Source organism: Cibotium barometz, chromosome 5 (assembly GCF_041138505.1).
Source record: "Cibotium barometz isolate CiBa-2024 chromosome 5, ASM4113850v1, whole genome shotgun sequence".
Classification (NCBI taxonomy): domain Eukaryota; kingdom Viridiplantae; phylum Streptophyta; class Polypodiopsida; order Cyatheales; family Cibotiaceae; genus Cibotium; species Cibotium barometz.
This window is the reverse complement of record NC_141050.1, coordinates 54,017,878-54,036,054: the sequence shown is the minus strand read 5'-3', so window position 1 is coordinate 54,036,054 and position 18,177 is coordinate 54,017,878. Positions and strand designations below refer to the sequence as shown.

The 18,177-nt window shown below is 44.5% G+C and overlaps 1 protein-coding gene across 2 annotated transcripts in view; it reads left to right on the top strand.

Moving 5' to 3' along the window:
- Positions 1-1,383: 1,383 nt before the first annotated feature.
- The window catches only part of LOC147638649 (MSF1-like family protein), a 31,250-nt gene continuing 14,456 nt past the window's right edge, over positions 1,384-18,177 (top strand). For both annotated transcript variants that reach the window (XM_086798582.1, XM_086798581.1), the window contains exon 1: positions 1,384-2,119. In XM_086798582.1, the coding sequence (XP_086654708.1) occupies positions 1,555-2,115 (561 nt within the window). In that variant the 5' untranslated portion in view covers positions 1,384-1,554 and the 3' untranslated portion in view covers positions 2,116-2,119. The remainder of the gene's footprint in view (positions 2,120-18,177) is intronic.

Genomic DNA, 18,177 nt, shown 5'->3' with positions numbered 1-18,177 from the left:
TATTCATAAAAATAGCCCAAGGAGCTAAGAATAGATGAGCATACAAATTGGGCTTGCTTTTTCCACTTTTGAGATATTGCTTTACACATTTTTAACCATATAAAGTCTCCTAAGGTTTGTACATATAAAAACCTTTGCCCAAATAAAATTGCTAGTGGGCCTTGTTACATAAAATGACTTTGTGCACATTTACACCTATACATTAATATTGTGCCCACTTGCACATTTAATTAAGCTGAATCCTACACAAATTAAATTAAACATTTTTTTTTGTATGATCATTAATTCATCAAAAATATATACCTGTAACAAAAACCACCTCAACTCCATCTCATAATCAAATTTGCTCCCCCATTGCATTGATGCATATGTGCTTATACCTACATTCTAATCAGTTTGTCGTAGGGCTCACCGATCCTTTCAACCAACATTTATCAATACAAGTAAGCTTCTATTTTTTGTCATGTCAATCTTCTCCATTGTGAGTTTTTTAGGAGGTTTTTCTTATTGGACTAGAAGCTAGTTCTTGCGCATGGACAGTGTGAAGTAGCTTAACTTGTATGAGAAGCTCTTCTAAAAAATTTAACGAAATTCATTTTGTCAAAATTTCACACTATTGTCTTGATTTTACTAGTTGGATTATTTTGGGGTGATTTATAAGGAAAATTCAACATCTATGATAGTCTTGAGCAGGCTTGCTTTTTGATGGGCTCACAGGGCACTTCATTTGCCCCTCTCACTCATAAGTTGCCCTTTTCACATGTGTTACCCACATAATACATAATGTGATACAAGTTTAACCTTCATAAGTAGCTGACTTCTCCTACTAGCCACCTTCAACATAGTTATTGATCCTACAAAAGAGAGAGAAATGCTGGCCAGCTTTTGAGTATCTCTTGTTACATGTTTGTAACTTTGCATCCTAAGCATAATTGATTTGATTGACCCAGTTTCAACAGATTTGTTTTGTATCCTTGGAGTCAAAGCAAATAGGATTAATATTCTACAAAAAAATAGTGCTTCATGAAGACGTTAGGTATAAAAAAAATCAAACAAATTGATCGAACCTTGGAAAATAAAGTATCTAAATTTGATGTAGAAGCACATTTTCAAGGTTAGAAATTTTAAAAATTATTTTCTCCCATCATCCCAGCCCATTTGTTAACATGAACCACACACAATAACTATGGATTGATTCATCAATCTTGATAAGAGAATGTAATAGTTTGAACAAGTAAACACTGGAATAATTTGAATAATTTTGACCGGTAAAATATATGGATCTTCTTCTAACGATGGCACTTCATGGTTTTCGCCCGGGCGGCTAGGGCCGTTCACGTCTGAAACGAGACCTGTTATGGTTAGGTTTTCTGTTTTCTTTTCGTCTTCTCACGAAGGGATTTTTGCTCTTCGCGCCAGTCTTTCTTCCTTGGGGTTTTTTCTCTATACGCCAGTGTTTCTTCCTTGGGGTTTCGCTCTACACGCCAGTGTTTCTTCCTCTATCTCTGTGTCTAAGCTAGGGTTAAGGCCCCATATCTTTGTATTCTAACAGCGATGGTGCGGCGCTACTCGCAGGAGCATACCTTTATGCATCCATGGGAGCGGGTAACCTCGGCGTGCTGGCGGAAGTACACAGATCCGGAAAACAGGTCGAGGCTCTCGCACATACTGGAGGTGGACACCATAGACAGGAAGCTGGATAGCGTGAACGGAAAGCTTCTGACGAAGCGTGCCATCACAGTGAACGCCCCAGGGCCTTGGTGGCTGCAGAAGATCGTTGGTGAGACCGTGTGTCATTGCGTGGAGGATTCCACTGTCGACGCGGCTAACAAGTCAATGGAGATGGTCACTCGCAACGTTACACTCAAGGACTTCGTCTCTGTCGAAGAGAAATGTTGGTACTCCCCCCATCCTCAAAACCCTAACTGGACCGTCCTCCGCCAGGAAACCAGCATCAGTTGCCATACCCTCTCCGCCCTCGCCTCCATGGCTGAGAAGGTTGAGCAGCGCTGCGTGGAGAAGTTTCAACAGAATAGCGCCAAAGGTCGAGAGGTCATGGAACATGTGTGCGCTTACCTTGAGGCTGAAGCCAATGGAATCGGAGTCCGCGTTTGATCAGGTTTTCCTTTCTTGGCTTGGTCAATCCATCTATCAACTTTTGTTCTTGTGTATGTAATTAGATGCTTTCAATCTATTTTGCATGCAGTTGCACTTGGGAATTGATCATATTCATCTTATGGGTTTCTTCATTGCCTTCATAGCATAGTGTTGTGATGCATTCTAAGAATGATTCAAAACAGATCGACCTTACATTTTTTACGCACCTTCAAACATGTGTCAATTACACTTTGGGTACAAGATAAATTACTTCATCAAAGGCATCAAGCCGAGATGATGACTCCTTTGTTTGGAGGGTAATCTAGAATTGGTGAATCTAACATGCACACATCAAAAGCTGGTGGACTGTAGCCTAAGTTGATGATCCTAAGGGTAAACTTGAGTAGATTGACTCACATGCGTGCACATCATAACAGACTTTTTAAGTACCTTTACTATCAATCAAATACATTATGAGAGGTTGATGTTTTTTTTTCAGTTGCCTATTGGGGATGCAGTGATGTTAACAGTAAAATATCTGTCTTCATTGCAATGTGTCATCTTTTTGGCTTAAATTGTGAAAGATAGTGCAAAGAGTTTTGTTCATTACCTCTGAATAGTGTATACAAGATTTACTGTTTTCCATGTTTTTTCTACCACATCTTAGTCGTGTTTTTTTCAGTGTCTTTTACCTGGCATATCCTTCTTTCATCCAAGCATGTACATACATTAATGGTGAATTGGGGCATTTCCAAATAGTGTGTGATTATGCATACGTAAAGCTTTTGTAAATTTTGTATGCCCACACTTGACTATTTGGATTCACTCTTGTAAATCAAGACATCCCAGGAGAGCAACTATTGGCAATGAAAGATCTTCATTGTGTGTGGAGAGAGAGCGAGAGAGAGCGAGAGAGAGCAAGGCTCTTTGTGACCGCTCCCTACAGGAGGCCTACAGATTGAAAGACAATATACACAAATTTAGAATACTTATCTTAACTGAAAGTTAACAATGGAAACAACATCAGCAACATAAATATTGGAAATACCAAAAATACACATGATACTAGCATTGGGGTTGGAAAGGGCCGGAGTGAAAGCAACTCAAACAAAATTGGTCCAAGTTGATGAAGATATGTTGGTCGGAGAAGTCTCAAATCACAGGTTCATTCTCACCTTCATTGGGTGCACACTTGCCTTTCATTGGTCTTCCAGGACCGTGTACCAACAGGTACGCCCATACTAACATAGGCCAAGGGGCACACTGCAAAGGGAACATGGCCTGGTTCTCCCCAATAAGCTTTGCTCCCAAATTCCTTGGTGTGTCTAACCTTCATTGGTTCTTAGTGACTCTGAGGGCGCGGTTAGTATCACCACACAGGAAAAAATACTAACCACACCAGGAAGAACTTCTTGAGCATGGTCAGGACTCAGCATATACATGCTTCGTTCTTGCTTTGCACAAAACTTAAAGAATTCTCTGTATTTAAATTAATAAATTTCAGATTTACACAAATGAGAAAACATGAGGGCACCTGGTACAACAAATACAATTTGGTACAGCAGGTACTATTCAGCAAGTACAATCTAGATTCAGTCGGTACAATCTAGATTCAGTACACGTGTGAAATTTAGCAGCAGCAGGTATAATCAGATTTCAGCAAGTACAGTTCAGATTCAGCATACGCGTGGAATTTAACAGCAGGTACAATCAGGTACATGTTAGTAGTCATGTCCTATCTGTATATTTACACCAGGGTCTCTGTTGTGGGTGTGCCCGCCCGATTTAGGTGTTTTCTCATTTTTTTCCACTGTCCATATTTTTTTCTGTTTTTTTTCTATTGTGTGAGAGGCTGTTCTTTGGCTTCTGGCTGAACCAGATAGTGGCCGACTGAGTTTTCTGCCCCCAAGTTGTACTTTGTAGCTGGCCGACTTGATATGTGTGCGGCCTGGCCGATTGATAGGGGCTGGCCGACTGGAGCTGGTGGAGGTTGTGGACCATCTGGATGCTGTCGACTGTCCTTACTGCTAGCCGACTGCTCATGTGGAGCCATATAAAATGACCCCTTGCTCCCCCACTTGTAGTATTCGGTATTCGGGATTTTTTTGTGTATATATAGCAGAGTTACACGTCTCTCTCTCTCTCTCTCTCTCTCTCTCCTCCAAGTAGACAGAGCACAGAGCACCTTTTACAGTGTAGAATGAAGCACGACATGGATCAGATGGCTGTCGGCTGTAGGACAGAGGATGCTGGCTGCCAGAAGAGCTGTCGGCTGACGTCAGCAGAGTGTGGGCAACAAGCGCATGAGGAGCAAGGAGTAGAGCCAGTCGGGCAGCGTTTACAAGTCGGGCAGCGCTGAAAGTATTTTATGATTGTGGAACTGGCTGACCAGCAGTCGGCCAGCATAAAGAGTGCCCAAAGACCCATATAAAAGGCAAGGGTGCTCATGGATTATAATCACTCTCTCCCACTAGGGGATTGGATCATTAGAGGTCCCATAGGGGACAGATTTAGGTGTCATCACCTTTTATGTAAGGCAGCATATGGCTGCAGATTCAGATACCTTTTTGTATCATAGAAATATACTGAATTTCCAGCACATCTCTCTCTCTCTCTCTACTCTCTCTCTATACTTGCGTTTCATGAGATGGTTCTAAAGAGTGTTTAGGGCTGAAAGAAGACTCCCAGAGCTTCCACATGTTACATTGGTATCCGAGCATCAGGCTCAGCAAAGCTAAACACTGATTCAGTCCCAGATGATGGTGTACAGGTCCAAGGTACAGGAAAGTACATGGATTCGAAGCCCAAGGCTAGGAACACAGATCGGGAAGAACTCCCAGGAGGTTTGTTGGTGGTGTTCCATAGTGCCAGATGGGGATGGCAGTTCCGTGAGCCAGATAGGTTCTCAGGTAACGGTCCCAAGGGAGGTTCATCCTCCAAGGGTGATGTGAGAGTGCGAGACTCAGTTCCAGGAAAGAAGACCAAGACGGTGTTCAGAGTCAGGGCAGGAACGGATTGTGGACTAGAGGAACCAGATGCATAGATCTTCATCAGAGACAGAGTGGTTTGGAGAACACGCCGGGATTTCAGGGAAAAGGGTTTGCCAGGGATGGATGGATGACAGAAGGACTTCGGGAAAAGGATTGGGATGATGACAGTCATCCAAGAGCCTGTTGGATTCCCGTCATCAAGTTTAGCAGAGGGGGATGTCATGTGCATCATAGATGCCATGGACATTCTCAGGGCTAGATCCAGAAAAAGGCAACCAGATAAAGAGTATGAACCAGGTAGACAGAGCACAGAGCACCTTTTATAGTGTAGAATGAAGCAAGGCATGGATCAGATGGCTGTCGGCTCTGCAGGACACAGGATGCTGGCTGCCAGAAGAGCTGTCTGCTGACGTCAGCAGAGTGTGGGCAACAAGCGCATCAGGAGCAAGGAGTAGAGCCAGTCGGGCAGCGTTTACAACAAGTCGGGCAGCGCTGAAAGTATTTTATGATTGTGGAACTGGCCGACCAGCAGTCGGCCAGCATAAAGAGTGCCCAAAGACCCATATAAAAGGCAAGGGTGCTCATGGATTATAATCACTCTCTCCCACTAGGGGATTGGATCATTAGAGGTCCCATAGGGGACAGATTTAGGTGTCATCACCTTTTATGTAAGGCAGCCCATGGCTGCAGATTCAGATACCTTTTTGTATCATAGAAATATACTGAATTTCCAGCACATCTCTCTCTCTCTCTACTCTCTCTCTATACCTGCGTTTTTGCATCAGATGGTTCTCAAGAGTGTTTAGGGCTGAAAGAAGACTCCCAGAGCTTCTGCATGTTACACCGGCTTTGAAGTCACGAGACTTTGATGCATGTGTGTGCATCTCAATATGTTTTCCCCCATGTTTGTCCATTGGGACAGCCCCTGTGACTGGCATCATTTTTGGACCAAAAGGTGATGCATAAGGCATAGATACATGTGCCCTGTAAGCATGAGGCATGGCTGGCCCCTCAACATGCATTGATACATTTTCAGCCATAACTTCTTCCTCACGAGCACACTCGAAGGCATGAGTGGCATATATGCGGAATACCTGCACCAACAGAAAATTGCAGCCCATGTTGCATGTGTTGTGCATGCACATTTTCAGCCGGCAATGGCATTTGACATACATTTTGACCACTGCCATAAACATTGTATCCTTCACGGGCTACATGAGGTATTCCTGCATGGCGTGAAGTCACTGATTGTTCCTCTCCCATAGCATGGAGATTTATCCTCTTAGACATAAGTTCTTGTTCCGGCACTTGTGGGGATTCCAAGACATGTGGGATGGTTGCCTTTTCTGCATAGACATCCTCGGTACGAGCCAAGTATGCACGTGCTGCATCCCTCGGTTGCATGTGCAACTCTTGAGCAATCATTGCCATTGCATGATCCATATAAGATTCAGCTTTCTTGGCCTTCAAACGATCATGTACCAATGGATCCTCGCGGCGATAGAGATTCAATTCTTCTTGTTGTGCATGGAGAAGAGCCTGCATACGAGCAAGTTCAGTCCTCAAGACTATGGACTCTTCTTCTTGCATCTTCTCTTTGCCACGGGACGGCTGTCCCACATTCATGTTCCCTATTGTGCACCACATGAGTTTGCTCATCCTGTAAAGCATTGGAGGCATGCATTTCATTGTCCCTGCCTCTTGTATTAGCATCTCCAACATTGATTGTATGGCTGTCCATAATGTTCTAAGTGCAGAGATAGCTAGTGTTCACGGTGATCGTCTCTCCCGATAGAAGTGAAAGAGAACCATATGCTCTGATACCAATGTAACTTGGTTGAACACAATGCTAATCAATACACTTAAATACACTAAGATTTGAAGGACACTTGCTCATATACAAGAAGTAAATTGCTGAATTGACAAGAGACACACAATGAGCCGGAACGGCCGACCCCTCCCTTGAGTAAATTGCATTACTATTGGAGAATTTCAATAGATAGCTTCACGGGCATCCATTGCCAAATCCTCAGGCACTACACGCACTTGATGATATCCACTCTTGAGATCAATTCGGCTAAAGCATGTCGATCCATCCAACTTGTCAAGGATGTCGTCTATGCGTGGAATCGGAAACCGATTCTTGATGGTAAGCTTATTCAAAGCTCTATAATCCACACACATACGAAAGGATCCATCCTTCTTTTGAACTAAGAGGACGGGTGAACAATATGGGGAAGAGCTTGGCTGAACCAAACCCTTCTCAAGAAGCTCATTTACTTGCTTCATGATCTCCTCTTTTTGGGATGCACTTACACGATAGGCTGGCCTATTAGGTGGTGAGCTACCCGGCACAAGATCAATGCGATGATCTTCCGGTCGTACAGGTGGTAACTCATTTGGTAACTCATCAGCAAAACAATCATTGTGCTCTTGCATAAATTTCAGCCTATCATTACAAAGAGTGTTTACATGTACATTATTTTCCTCAACAAGATCTCGTACAAAAATCAAGTACGCAAAAATACTCTTTTTCATTACTTTCTTAATTTGTACATGAGATACAAGGGGAATGGTATCACCCTCTTCACCAGCATCAATTACATGTTCTCGGCCTTTATGCATGAAGGTGATCCTGTTAGTCTTGTAAGCCTTGCACGGATCAATACGTGTATGCCAAGGCTTTCCGAGCAATACATCACAGCCATTCAAAGGCGCCACAAGAAAATCCTCATGAAGAGAAAACACGAATTTTCTCTTAATAAGTAAGTGAATTGGGGTCCAATCAGGTGAGAGGACATGGGGAGATGCCCATTTATGAGTAAAAGGGGAGGATTAGGTCCTGGACATTGAGTCTTGTCCGCCTCGGGACTTCAATGAGTGTGAACTTGGAAGCGATCATAATTTATAAGTGACTTTTGGGCGCCCAAACTTTAATGAAGTGGGAACGCACTCACTTATAAATATTGGCTAAGTCTTAAGGGCTATTTGAGCCTAGATTGGGTAATACTTACCACCTGTTCACATGCCACACAACCATGTCAGCAGACAGTTTCACACGCACGGTTCACGGGCGGGCGTCCCCTTACCCGGAACTACACATTGGTCAAGCAAGCATGAAAACAGCATGCAATTTCATTTGCACGCAAGCACATAAAGATGCTACGCAATGCAGAATTGGCATGAGCAATTTCCGTTCATGAAACCATATAAGACCAGCGTTTCCAGGCAAGTATATGCGATACCAGACCCAGTGGAAAGCCAATCCTCCAGGCGTTTCCGGGCATGTACACAAAGGCACAAGTCCCAGCGGAAAGCCAAGTCCTCCAGATATTCCGTGCATGATAACATCAAGTCCCAGCAGAATATCATATCCAACTATACAGCATGACATGTGTCAATCACATGCATAGGCACATTCCATAAGCCATGGACACCAATCCAATATGTACATAGTGTGAAAGCAAGAGTGAACCATTCGGGTGGCCAAATGGTGACATTCCCCCCCGCTTCTAAACAGTTGTCCGCAACTGAAATGCATCCAAATATGTCTGAAGCACATGCGGGCAATCTATGAAGAACTCTTCATCTATCCATTTAGCATCAATGGGAAGATAGTTCTTAAACTTCACAAGGTAACGCCTCACAACTTTGCCTGCAGCAAGCTTGCGTTCCTTGTGATACACAATCTGCTCTGGCTGCAAGATCTCCTCAAGCTCATCCACTTATGGTGGATCCTCAATGACCATTTCACTGGGCTCCGGTCCTACATACTTGCGAAGGAGACTCACATGAAAAGCATTGTGTATGTGCCAATGAGTAGGTAATGCCAATCTGAAAGTCACTTCATTGATCTTCTCGATCACTCGAAAAGGCCCATAGTACCTGGTTGCAAGCTTAGGATATGCACCCTCTTTGCCAGGCATCTTAAATCAGTCCCAAGAAGGTAATGTTTCCATATAGTAAGTGCATGAATTACAGCCAAGAGCTCTTTCTCATAAATGCCAAGAGATAGCTCTGCATCATGCAATCTACGACTCTCATAAGCCACGGCATGTCCCTCTTGATTAAGGACAGCTCCTATGCAATTTCCAGAAATGTCACCATTTGGCCACCCGAATAGTTCACTCTTGCTTTCACACTATGTACATATTGGATTGGTGTCCATGGCTTATGGAATGTGCCTATGCATGTGATTGACACGTGTCATGCTGTATAGTTGGATATGATATTCTGCTGGGACTTGATGTTATCATGCTCGGAATATCTGGAGGACTTGGCTTTCCGCTGGGACTTGTGCCCTTGTGTACATGCTCGGAAACGCCTGGAGGATTGGCTTTCCACCGGGTCTGGTATCGCATATACTTGCCTGGAAACGCCAAGTCTTATATGGTTTCATGAACGGAAATTGCTCATGCCAATGCTGCATTGCATAGCATCTTTATGTGCTTGCCTGCAAATGAAATTGCATGCTGTTTTCATGCTTGCTTGACCAATGTGTAGTTCCAGGTAAGGGGACGCCCGCCCGTGAACCGTGCGTGTGAAATTGTCTGCTGACATGGTTGTGTGGCATGTGAACAGGTGGTAAGTATTACCCAATCTAGGATCAAATAGCCCTTAGGACTTAGCCAATATTTATAAGTGAGTGCGTTCCCACTTCATTAAAGTTTATACTTACCCAATCTAGGCTCAAATAGCCCTTAGGACTTAGCCAATATTTATAAGTGAGTGCGTTCCCACTTCATTAAAGTTTATACTTACCCAATCTAGGCTCAAATAGCCCTTAGGACTTAGCCAATATTTATAAGTGAGTGCGTTTCCACTTCATTAAAGTTTGGGTGCCCAAAAGTCACTTATAAATTATGACCGCTTCCAAGTTCACACTCACTGAAGTCCCGAGGCAGACAAGACTCAATGTCCAGGACCTAATCCTCCCCTTTTACTCATAAATGGGCATCTCCCCATGTCCTCTCACCTGATTGGACCCCAATTCACTTACTTATTAAGAGAAAATTCGTGTTTTCTCTTCATGAGGATTTTCTTGTGGCACCTTTGAATGGCTGTGATGTATTGCTTGGAAAGCCTTGGCATACACGTATTGATCCGTGCAAGGCTTACAAGACTAACAGGATCACCTTCATGCATAAAGGCCGAGAACATGTAATTGATGTTGGTGAAGAGGGTGATACCATTCCCCTTGTATCTCATGTACAAATTAAGAAAGTAATGAAAAAGAGTATTTTTGCGTACTTGATTTTTGTACGAGATCTTGTTGAGGAAAATAATGTACATGTAAACACTCTTTGTAATGATAGGCTGAAATTTATGCAAGAGCACAATGATTGTTTTGCTGATGAGTTACCACCTGTACGACCGGCAGATCATCGCATTGATCTTGTGCCGGGTAGCTCACCACCTAATAGGCCAGCCCATCGTGTAAGTGCATCCCAAAAAGAGGAGATCATGAAGCAAGTAAATGAGCTTCTTGAGAAGGGTTTGGTTCAGCCAAGCTCTTCCCCATATTGTTCACCCGTCCTCTTAGTTCAAAAGAAGGATGGATCCTTTCGTATGTGTGTGGATTATAGAGCTTTGAATAAGCTTACCATCAAGAATCGGTTTCCGATTCCACGCATAGACGACATCCTTGATAAGTTGGATGGATTGACATGCTTTAGCCGAATTGATCTCAAGAGTGGATATCATCAAGTGCGTGTAGTGCTTGAGGATTTGGCAATGGATGCCCGTGAAGCTATCTATTGAATTTCTCCAATAGTAATACAATTTACTCAAGGGAGGGGTCAGCCGTTCCGGCTCATTGTGTGTCTCTTGTCAATTCAGCAATTTACTTCTTGTATATGAGCAAGTGTCCTTCAAATCTTAGTGTATTTAAGTGTATTGATTAGCATTGTGTTCAACCAAGTTACAAAGTTCTTTTTTCTCACCCACTCACCCACCCACCCACTCTTTTCAGTTGCATCCCCGCAATGGCAGATTTACTTGAGATTGTTGAGAAGCATGTGAAGATCCCGACACTCCACGTTCTTGGTGGACCGTCAGATGGATTGGAACAACTATGGCATATGGAAGGTAATGATGGAATCTATTTTGGAGTCTTATGACCTTGCTGATTTCATTGTTGTTGGGGTTCCAAGGCTGGAGTTAGAGGAAGGGGAGTTACTCTCAATTTGGAAAGAACGCGAGGCACAAGCACAGTTATGGGATCGTGTCAATGCAAGGGTCCGTTCTTTCATCTTCCTCAACTACACACCTCAGGTAATCAATCATATCAAGCATATGACGCTAGCCAGAGGTATGTGGCAGCATTTGGCTTCTCTATAACAGGGTATCGTCCATGAAGAGGATTTCCTTGGAAGTACAGATGCGGGTTATGAATTCTCCAAAGTCATCGACGATGCGGGAGCACATTAACAAGCTGCAAGCTCTTGAGCAGGAAGTTCTTCAAGCTGGGAAGGAGATATCATCAGAGGATATGGCCATCACGTTATTGTCGCATTTGTCCTCTTAGTACTCAGCTTTCTACTCTTCTTTGATTACCAGTGGCAGGCTCAACACCATCACATGAGAGGAGCTTGTACCCATGGTCTTGGACCAGGAGGAAAGATTCTCGAATCCTCCACAGGGCGGAGGTTCAGATGCCTTAACTGGCCAACGATCGAAAGGCCGTAACAACAAGGGCAAAGGGAAGGCTTCATAGGAGAAGTCTTCTGAGAAGATGTCTCCTGACTCAGACCGCGAGAAACTAAAGGCAGAGAGGACCTGTATAACGATTGTGGCAAGAAAGGCCACTATTGGCGGCAATGTTCCAAGCGGAACACCGAGAAGGGTGCAGAATCCTCAGCAGCAACCGTGAAGACTCTAGCTTTTGTGCACCTGGAGGTGATGGACACCGATGTTTCATTTTCTTTGGGCAGAGAGGAGGTTGAAGGACTCGTCGCTACGGATACTTGGGAGCGGATTCTAGACAATGGTGCCTCCAGGCACATGATGTCACCAATTGGCCGACCATTTGGTCCATCTCCAGTTTTTGTGTCTCGTTCACTTGAGGCCAGGCCAGTGTCTCATGTGAAGAGGCCAGTATTTTGCTGACATGGACGGGAGCCAGATTGGTGTCACCCGTGTGTTAGCAAGATGGTGTCGTATGGACGGGAGCCAGACTGGTGCCACCCGTGTATGACCTGGACTGTGTTCGACCCATGGGATTGTCACGCCATGGAAGAGCCAGTATTCGTGCCGTGTCTTACCTATGGGACTGTCACTCCATAGGGAGGCTCGTGCCTGGGACTGTGTCTTACCTATGGGACTGTCACTCCATAGGAAGACCAGGTTTTTATGTTTTACGTCATGCCATTTTTGTGCCGACAGATATTTTGTACTTGTTCCATGAACGGGAGATATGTCCATGTTACTATTTGCACATGCACACATGTTTTGCATGTTTGAAATTGTTTTCGCATGACTTGTATTTTTGTGTTTGCCTGCTTGACGTGTTACTTACTGAGCGGGGACGCGTGCCAGTGAGTCGTGAAGTCTGCTCTGTCTTCTGACGAGTTTTGGTGCATGTGAACAGGTGGTAAGTATATTGCACATGTTGTTTTAATATTTCATATTTTAAACCTTCATTTTATAAGGTCATTTGTTCACACTCACTTAAAAGTGGGCACCCCCTTTGGGCACCCACTTAGGGGCCAAGGAGGGGAGCCCCACTTAAGTGTGTGTGGGGGTGGGTGCATGGTCACCTACCCACACCCCCAAAGAGCTATCCGCCCACATGCAAGCGTGGGGAGCCAGCCAGCACTAGTTGTATCACTCCCTCTCCAACCTTATTAAAAAGAAGCCATCATCTCCATCGTATATACCACCGGCGTGCTCTCCCACCATCTTTCGTAAGAGAGAATCTGGCAACCATCTCCTGCACACGAAATCCCAGGCGGCTGCTGAACCAGTTGCGCTTCTGTACTCACTGCTGGCGGCTGTACATCTACAGGCGGCTGCATACTCCACACCATCTTTTCCTGCAGGCTGCTCTTCCTACACAGAGGCGGCTGCCATATCGTGCTGCACGGCTGCGCATACTCTACCAGGCGGCTGCTCCTAACTTCAGCGTGCTGCCTCTGCTTCCTCAGGCGGCTGCTCCTACACGCGGCAGCATACCTGCAGAGACGACGCTGCCCGTTTCTCTTGCAGGCAGTCGTGGGCCCTCTCCAGCGAGCTGCGCCTGTTTCTCTAGCAAGCTACCCACTACAGGCAGCTGCGCAGGTTGCAGCCAAGTAGCTGTGCACAGCAGCCAGGTGCCTCCTCTATACTAGGCGGCTACTTTTCTCTCTCAGGCAGCTGTGCCTACAGTAGGAGGCTGCGCCTGTCTTCAGTTGGCAACTGCACAAGCCTCTTCTTCCGTTTGTGTTCTTCACCAGGCAGCTGCATCACTAGGCGGTTGTAGCAAGACAAACTCCTCCACAAGAAGGCAGGCTGTGTCCTGCACAACAGGTGGTCGCACTTCCTTTCCATAGGCGGTGTTTTCTTTCTTCAAGTGGCTACATCTCGGTATTCCACTCAAGTAGCTACACACACGAATACCTCGGGTATTGGTCTACAATCTGCAACCTTCAAGTAAGTGAATTTTCAGATTTAAATAAAGTATTTTGTGTTAAATCTGATAAGGGATTCATTCCCCACGGTAACACCCGTTCGGTGCCGGGTAGTCCAAGCTCTATTGGAGAACCTCGGTCCAAAGGTGCTGAGATCGGGAGAGCCGGGCGTTAGTACGAGAGCGCCTGTTTGTGCGTGGTCTCGGAACACCAGTGAGGCGCTCGCCGCGGAGTCCAGTGAAAGCACAGGACTGTAGAGACTGGACCACGCTAGTGATCGTTCTGCTTCGAGCATCTACTTCGATCGTCGACTTCGAACCTATTTGTCTGGTACTGTATTCATATGTACATGGACATCATCTGGTTCTTGGAACCCATGGAGCATTGTATTTGTTAAATACTCCCAATAAATATATCATATATTGAGGGGGGGGTCGGCCCGTTCCGGCCCCAGTGCTGGTGTCCATCTTTCCATTTCATTTCATTTCAATTTCAAGTTGTTATTAAGTTGTCCATTTCAAATTGTGATTTTAAGTTGTGCTATTACGTGTGTGGTTGTCCAACGGAGTCTCTTCCTACTTGACGGGATCGGTTTCATTGGTATCAGAGCACGGTTGTTTCCCTCTTCCTAGTGGGGAAACGAACCTGTGTACTGGACATCCCGCTTTTAGCACACTTAAACACAATGGACAGCCAAGGCAACCCTTTGGAAGTGCCAAATTCGAGGGGTCCATCTAGTGCCTCTCGTGGGTCCGATGCTCTGCGAGGAAGGCACAAGCCCCTTGAAAGGGTAAATGATAGTGAATCAAAGGGTCAACTGTCTCCAGGAAAGACAGTCATGAGCCTGATGCAATGAGGGCTGAAATGGAACATATGAGAAAACTTTTGCAGGCTCAAGAGCAAGAGTTAAAGTTTTTGCATGAAGATCCCCATGTGCAAAGTGCCATTGAAGCTAGGAAGGCTGATGCAATGGTAGATGTAACTTTTGAGTCTATGGCACGGGAAGTGGGCAAGAAGCCAAGGGAGTTGGCACTTGCCTACCTCCTCCGCAAAGGTGATATCAAAGAGGGGGACGACGGAGAGCTGAAATTCAGAAATCCACCTCGTTTGAAGCATGGAGATTCCGCATTTCAAAGGCTGAAATCTTTTATGCAAAAGGAAGAGGTGACAGTCACCTCTCGTCATGCATCTTCTCCACAAGGCACAAAGCTTGACAGATATATGTATGCTAGTGCTCATGGAGAGCATAAAAGTCACATGCATGCAAGATATGTATCCCATGGTAAGGGTGACAGGTCTGCTTCTAGAAGAATCTTGCCTTCTGAGTTGTCTCATGGAGAGACAATGCCATATGCAGGTAAGTCACATGCATCTGAGTTTCAAGTTCGTGGAGCACATGCCACCGTGCCTTATGAAACTTCTGTGACGGCCCATGGGGCCAGTTGGATAAGGGGAAAAGAAAAAGAGAAGACCATGAGCCTCATGCCAAGAAGCTCAAGGAATTCAAAGCAGGTGACAAATCTGTTAAATTTGATGTTTTTCATGGTGAACATGATGCTTCTAAAGTGTTAGCATTTGTGGCACAGTTTGACATTGCCTTTAGCGATGAGGACTTTACTGAAAAGTCTAAAGTACGCCATGCTAGCATGTTTTTGAAAGGGACTGCTGCTCATTGGTGGATCACTGAAAAGATCACCAAGGATCCCATTTGCACCTGGAAGGAATTTAAGGATAGATTCTATGCTCAGTTTTTGCCACCAAATGCGGAGCAAACTCTTACCCAAAAGTGGGACAGGTTGGAGCAAAGAGATCATGAAAGCGTGCAACAGTATGTAAACAAGTTTTGGAAAGTGTTGCTGGAAGTAACTCCCTTTATGCAAATCACTGAGGATGAAAGAAAGAGGAAGTTTCGTTCTGGACTGCAACCAGCATATCGTTCGGGCATTGAATTGCACCCGAAACATACTTTGCAACAGCTCACAGCTTCTGCTCTTGCTACAGAGCAATTGGTGCTCAAGATTAAACAGGATCAAGGAGGTTCAAAGAGGAAAGACAAGGCTGTCCCAAATCTGCAAAAGGGTGGACAGCCACCTAAAAAGAACTTCCGGGAGACCTACAAGGGTGGTGAAGCTGAAAATAACACATCTAAAGATCAGGGCCCAAGGAAGAACAAATTCGGCTTAACCTCGGAGCAAAGAGAGCAATATGCCAAGGATGGAAAATGCTTTTCTTGTGGTAGCAAAGAGCACATGTTTCGACAGTGCCCAGACCGCAAACCTAAGCACAAGGACAAGCAGACCAAGGCTAATGTACATGCAGTTCCTGATGTGCAAGGAAATACAAGTCATGATGCAAAAGAGCGAATGGTTTGCAAGGCTTGGGTACAAATCAAGGATCAGCCCGCCTTATTCATGTGTTTGATGACTGTGCAACCGATAACTTCATCTCTATGCAAACGACAGCTGCATTGGGTATTGAGGTTGAGAACATGGGACCTCAGATTGAAGCCGAAGCTGCATTTATTGGTAAAGAGGTGCAGGTTACCCCATTGATAGGGAAGTTGCGCATTCATATCCAGGGCTACCTTGATAATGAACATTTCCTAGTTGCTCCACTAAATGGATGTGATGTATTGTTGGGCAAGCCATAGGCTTGAGCCCCGCAAAGACTACAAGTCCAATATGATTTCTTTTATGCATAAAGGCCGCATGCATTTTATTGATGCTGGCAAAGAAGGGGATTCCATCCCACTTGTATCACACATCCAAATTAATAAAGCAATGAAAAAGAGTCTTTCTGCATACTTGGTTTTTGTTCGTGATAGCCTTGTACCAAATCATCAAAATGTGGATGCTATGTCTAATGATAGGCTGAATTTTCTTCATGCATTCAACGACTGTTTTGCTGATTCATTGCCAGGTGAATTACCTCCCCAAAGGCCCGAAGATCATCGTATAGATCTTGTGCCAGGTAGTTCTCCACCCAACAAACCCGCATATCGAGTGAGTGTTGCACAACAAGAAGAGATCATGAAGCAGGTAAACGAGCTTTTACAGAAAGGTTTGGTTCAGCCCAGTTCCTCACCCTATTGCTCTCCTGTGCTTCTTGTTCAAAAGAAGGACGGATCATTCCGTATGTGTGTAGACTATAGAGCTTTAAACAAGCTTACCATCAAGAACAGATTTCCAATTCCGCGTATTGATGATATCTTGGATAAGCTTGATGGTTCGGCTTGTTTCAGCCGACTTGATCTGAAGAGTGGTTATCACCAGATACGAGTGGTTCCACAAGATGTCCATAAGACTGCATTCAGGACAGCCTTCGGATTATATGAATTTTTGGTAATGCCTTTTGGTCTCACCAATGCTCCTGCTACATTTAATCGTATGATGGATAGGATATTCCGACCCCATCGTAAATTTACAGGAGTATTCTTTGATGATATCTTCGTTTTCTCCAAGAATGAGCAGGAACACAGAACTCATTTGGTCACAGTGTTCGAAGAGTTGCGGAAGCATAAACTTTTCATTAATGCCAAGAAAAGTGAGTTTTTTCTTTCAGAGATTCATTATCTGGGTCATATTGTATCCAAGGATGGAGTTACAATGGATCCTGCAAAGATAGAGACCATTCGGAATTGGCCCGAATTGCAAAACGTACATCAAGTACGTAGTTTTTTGGGATTATGTTCGTATTACAGGCGTTTCATAAGGCATTTCGCTATGATTGCCACTCCTCTACATGATCTCACAAAGAAGAAAATCACTTTCAAACGGACTTCAAAAGAACAGGATGCTTTCTTGCAGCTTAAGCATGCTATTATATGTGGTCCAGTATTGATTGTTCCTGACTTGGACAAGTCATTCGTAGTTGAATGTGATGCTTGTGGTGATTGCATAGGAGCTGTCCTAAATCAAGAAGGGCATGGTATTGACTAATCGTCAGTCAATCATGTATGTGTGTGATGCGGATCATTTGAGAGGACGAAAGACTAGATGGCCAGAGTTAATGCAAGATTTTGATTTTGAGATACGCTATCGCAAGGGGTCAGGGGTCCTTGAATAGTGTAGCAGGTGCGCTTAGTCGGATTAGAGAGGTGAATACTTTGTCATTCATCGAGATTTCCATTCACTTATTTTAGTCATTGAGAGGGCTCTGCAAGACTGATAGTTATTTTGGTCCATATTGGTAGAGGGTCTAGGACGGGAGCCCATTGATTGACCAAGACTTGGTGACTGAGCAGGCTACGATGACTTGAATGAGACGACCTGCTGTTCAGTCAGTGCTCAGGCCCTGGCCCGCCAATGTGATATGTCCAAGTTGCCAACTGTCACCAGGAGGTGAAACTTTTTGGAGTTGTTTTGCTTATTTACATTTCTTTATAAATATATATTTTTCTTTTCTTTCTCTTTGGTTGCTGTTGCTTTCCCCCGGGGATCTCTTGGAAGGGCTTCTAGACCATTGCAATGTCAGAATGGGTCAAC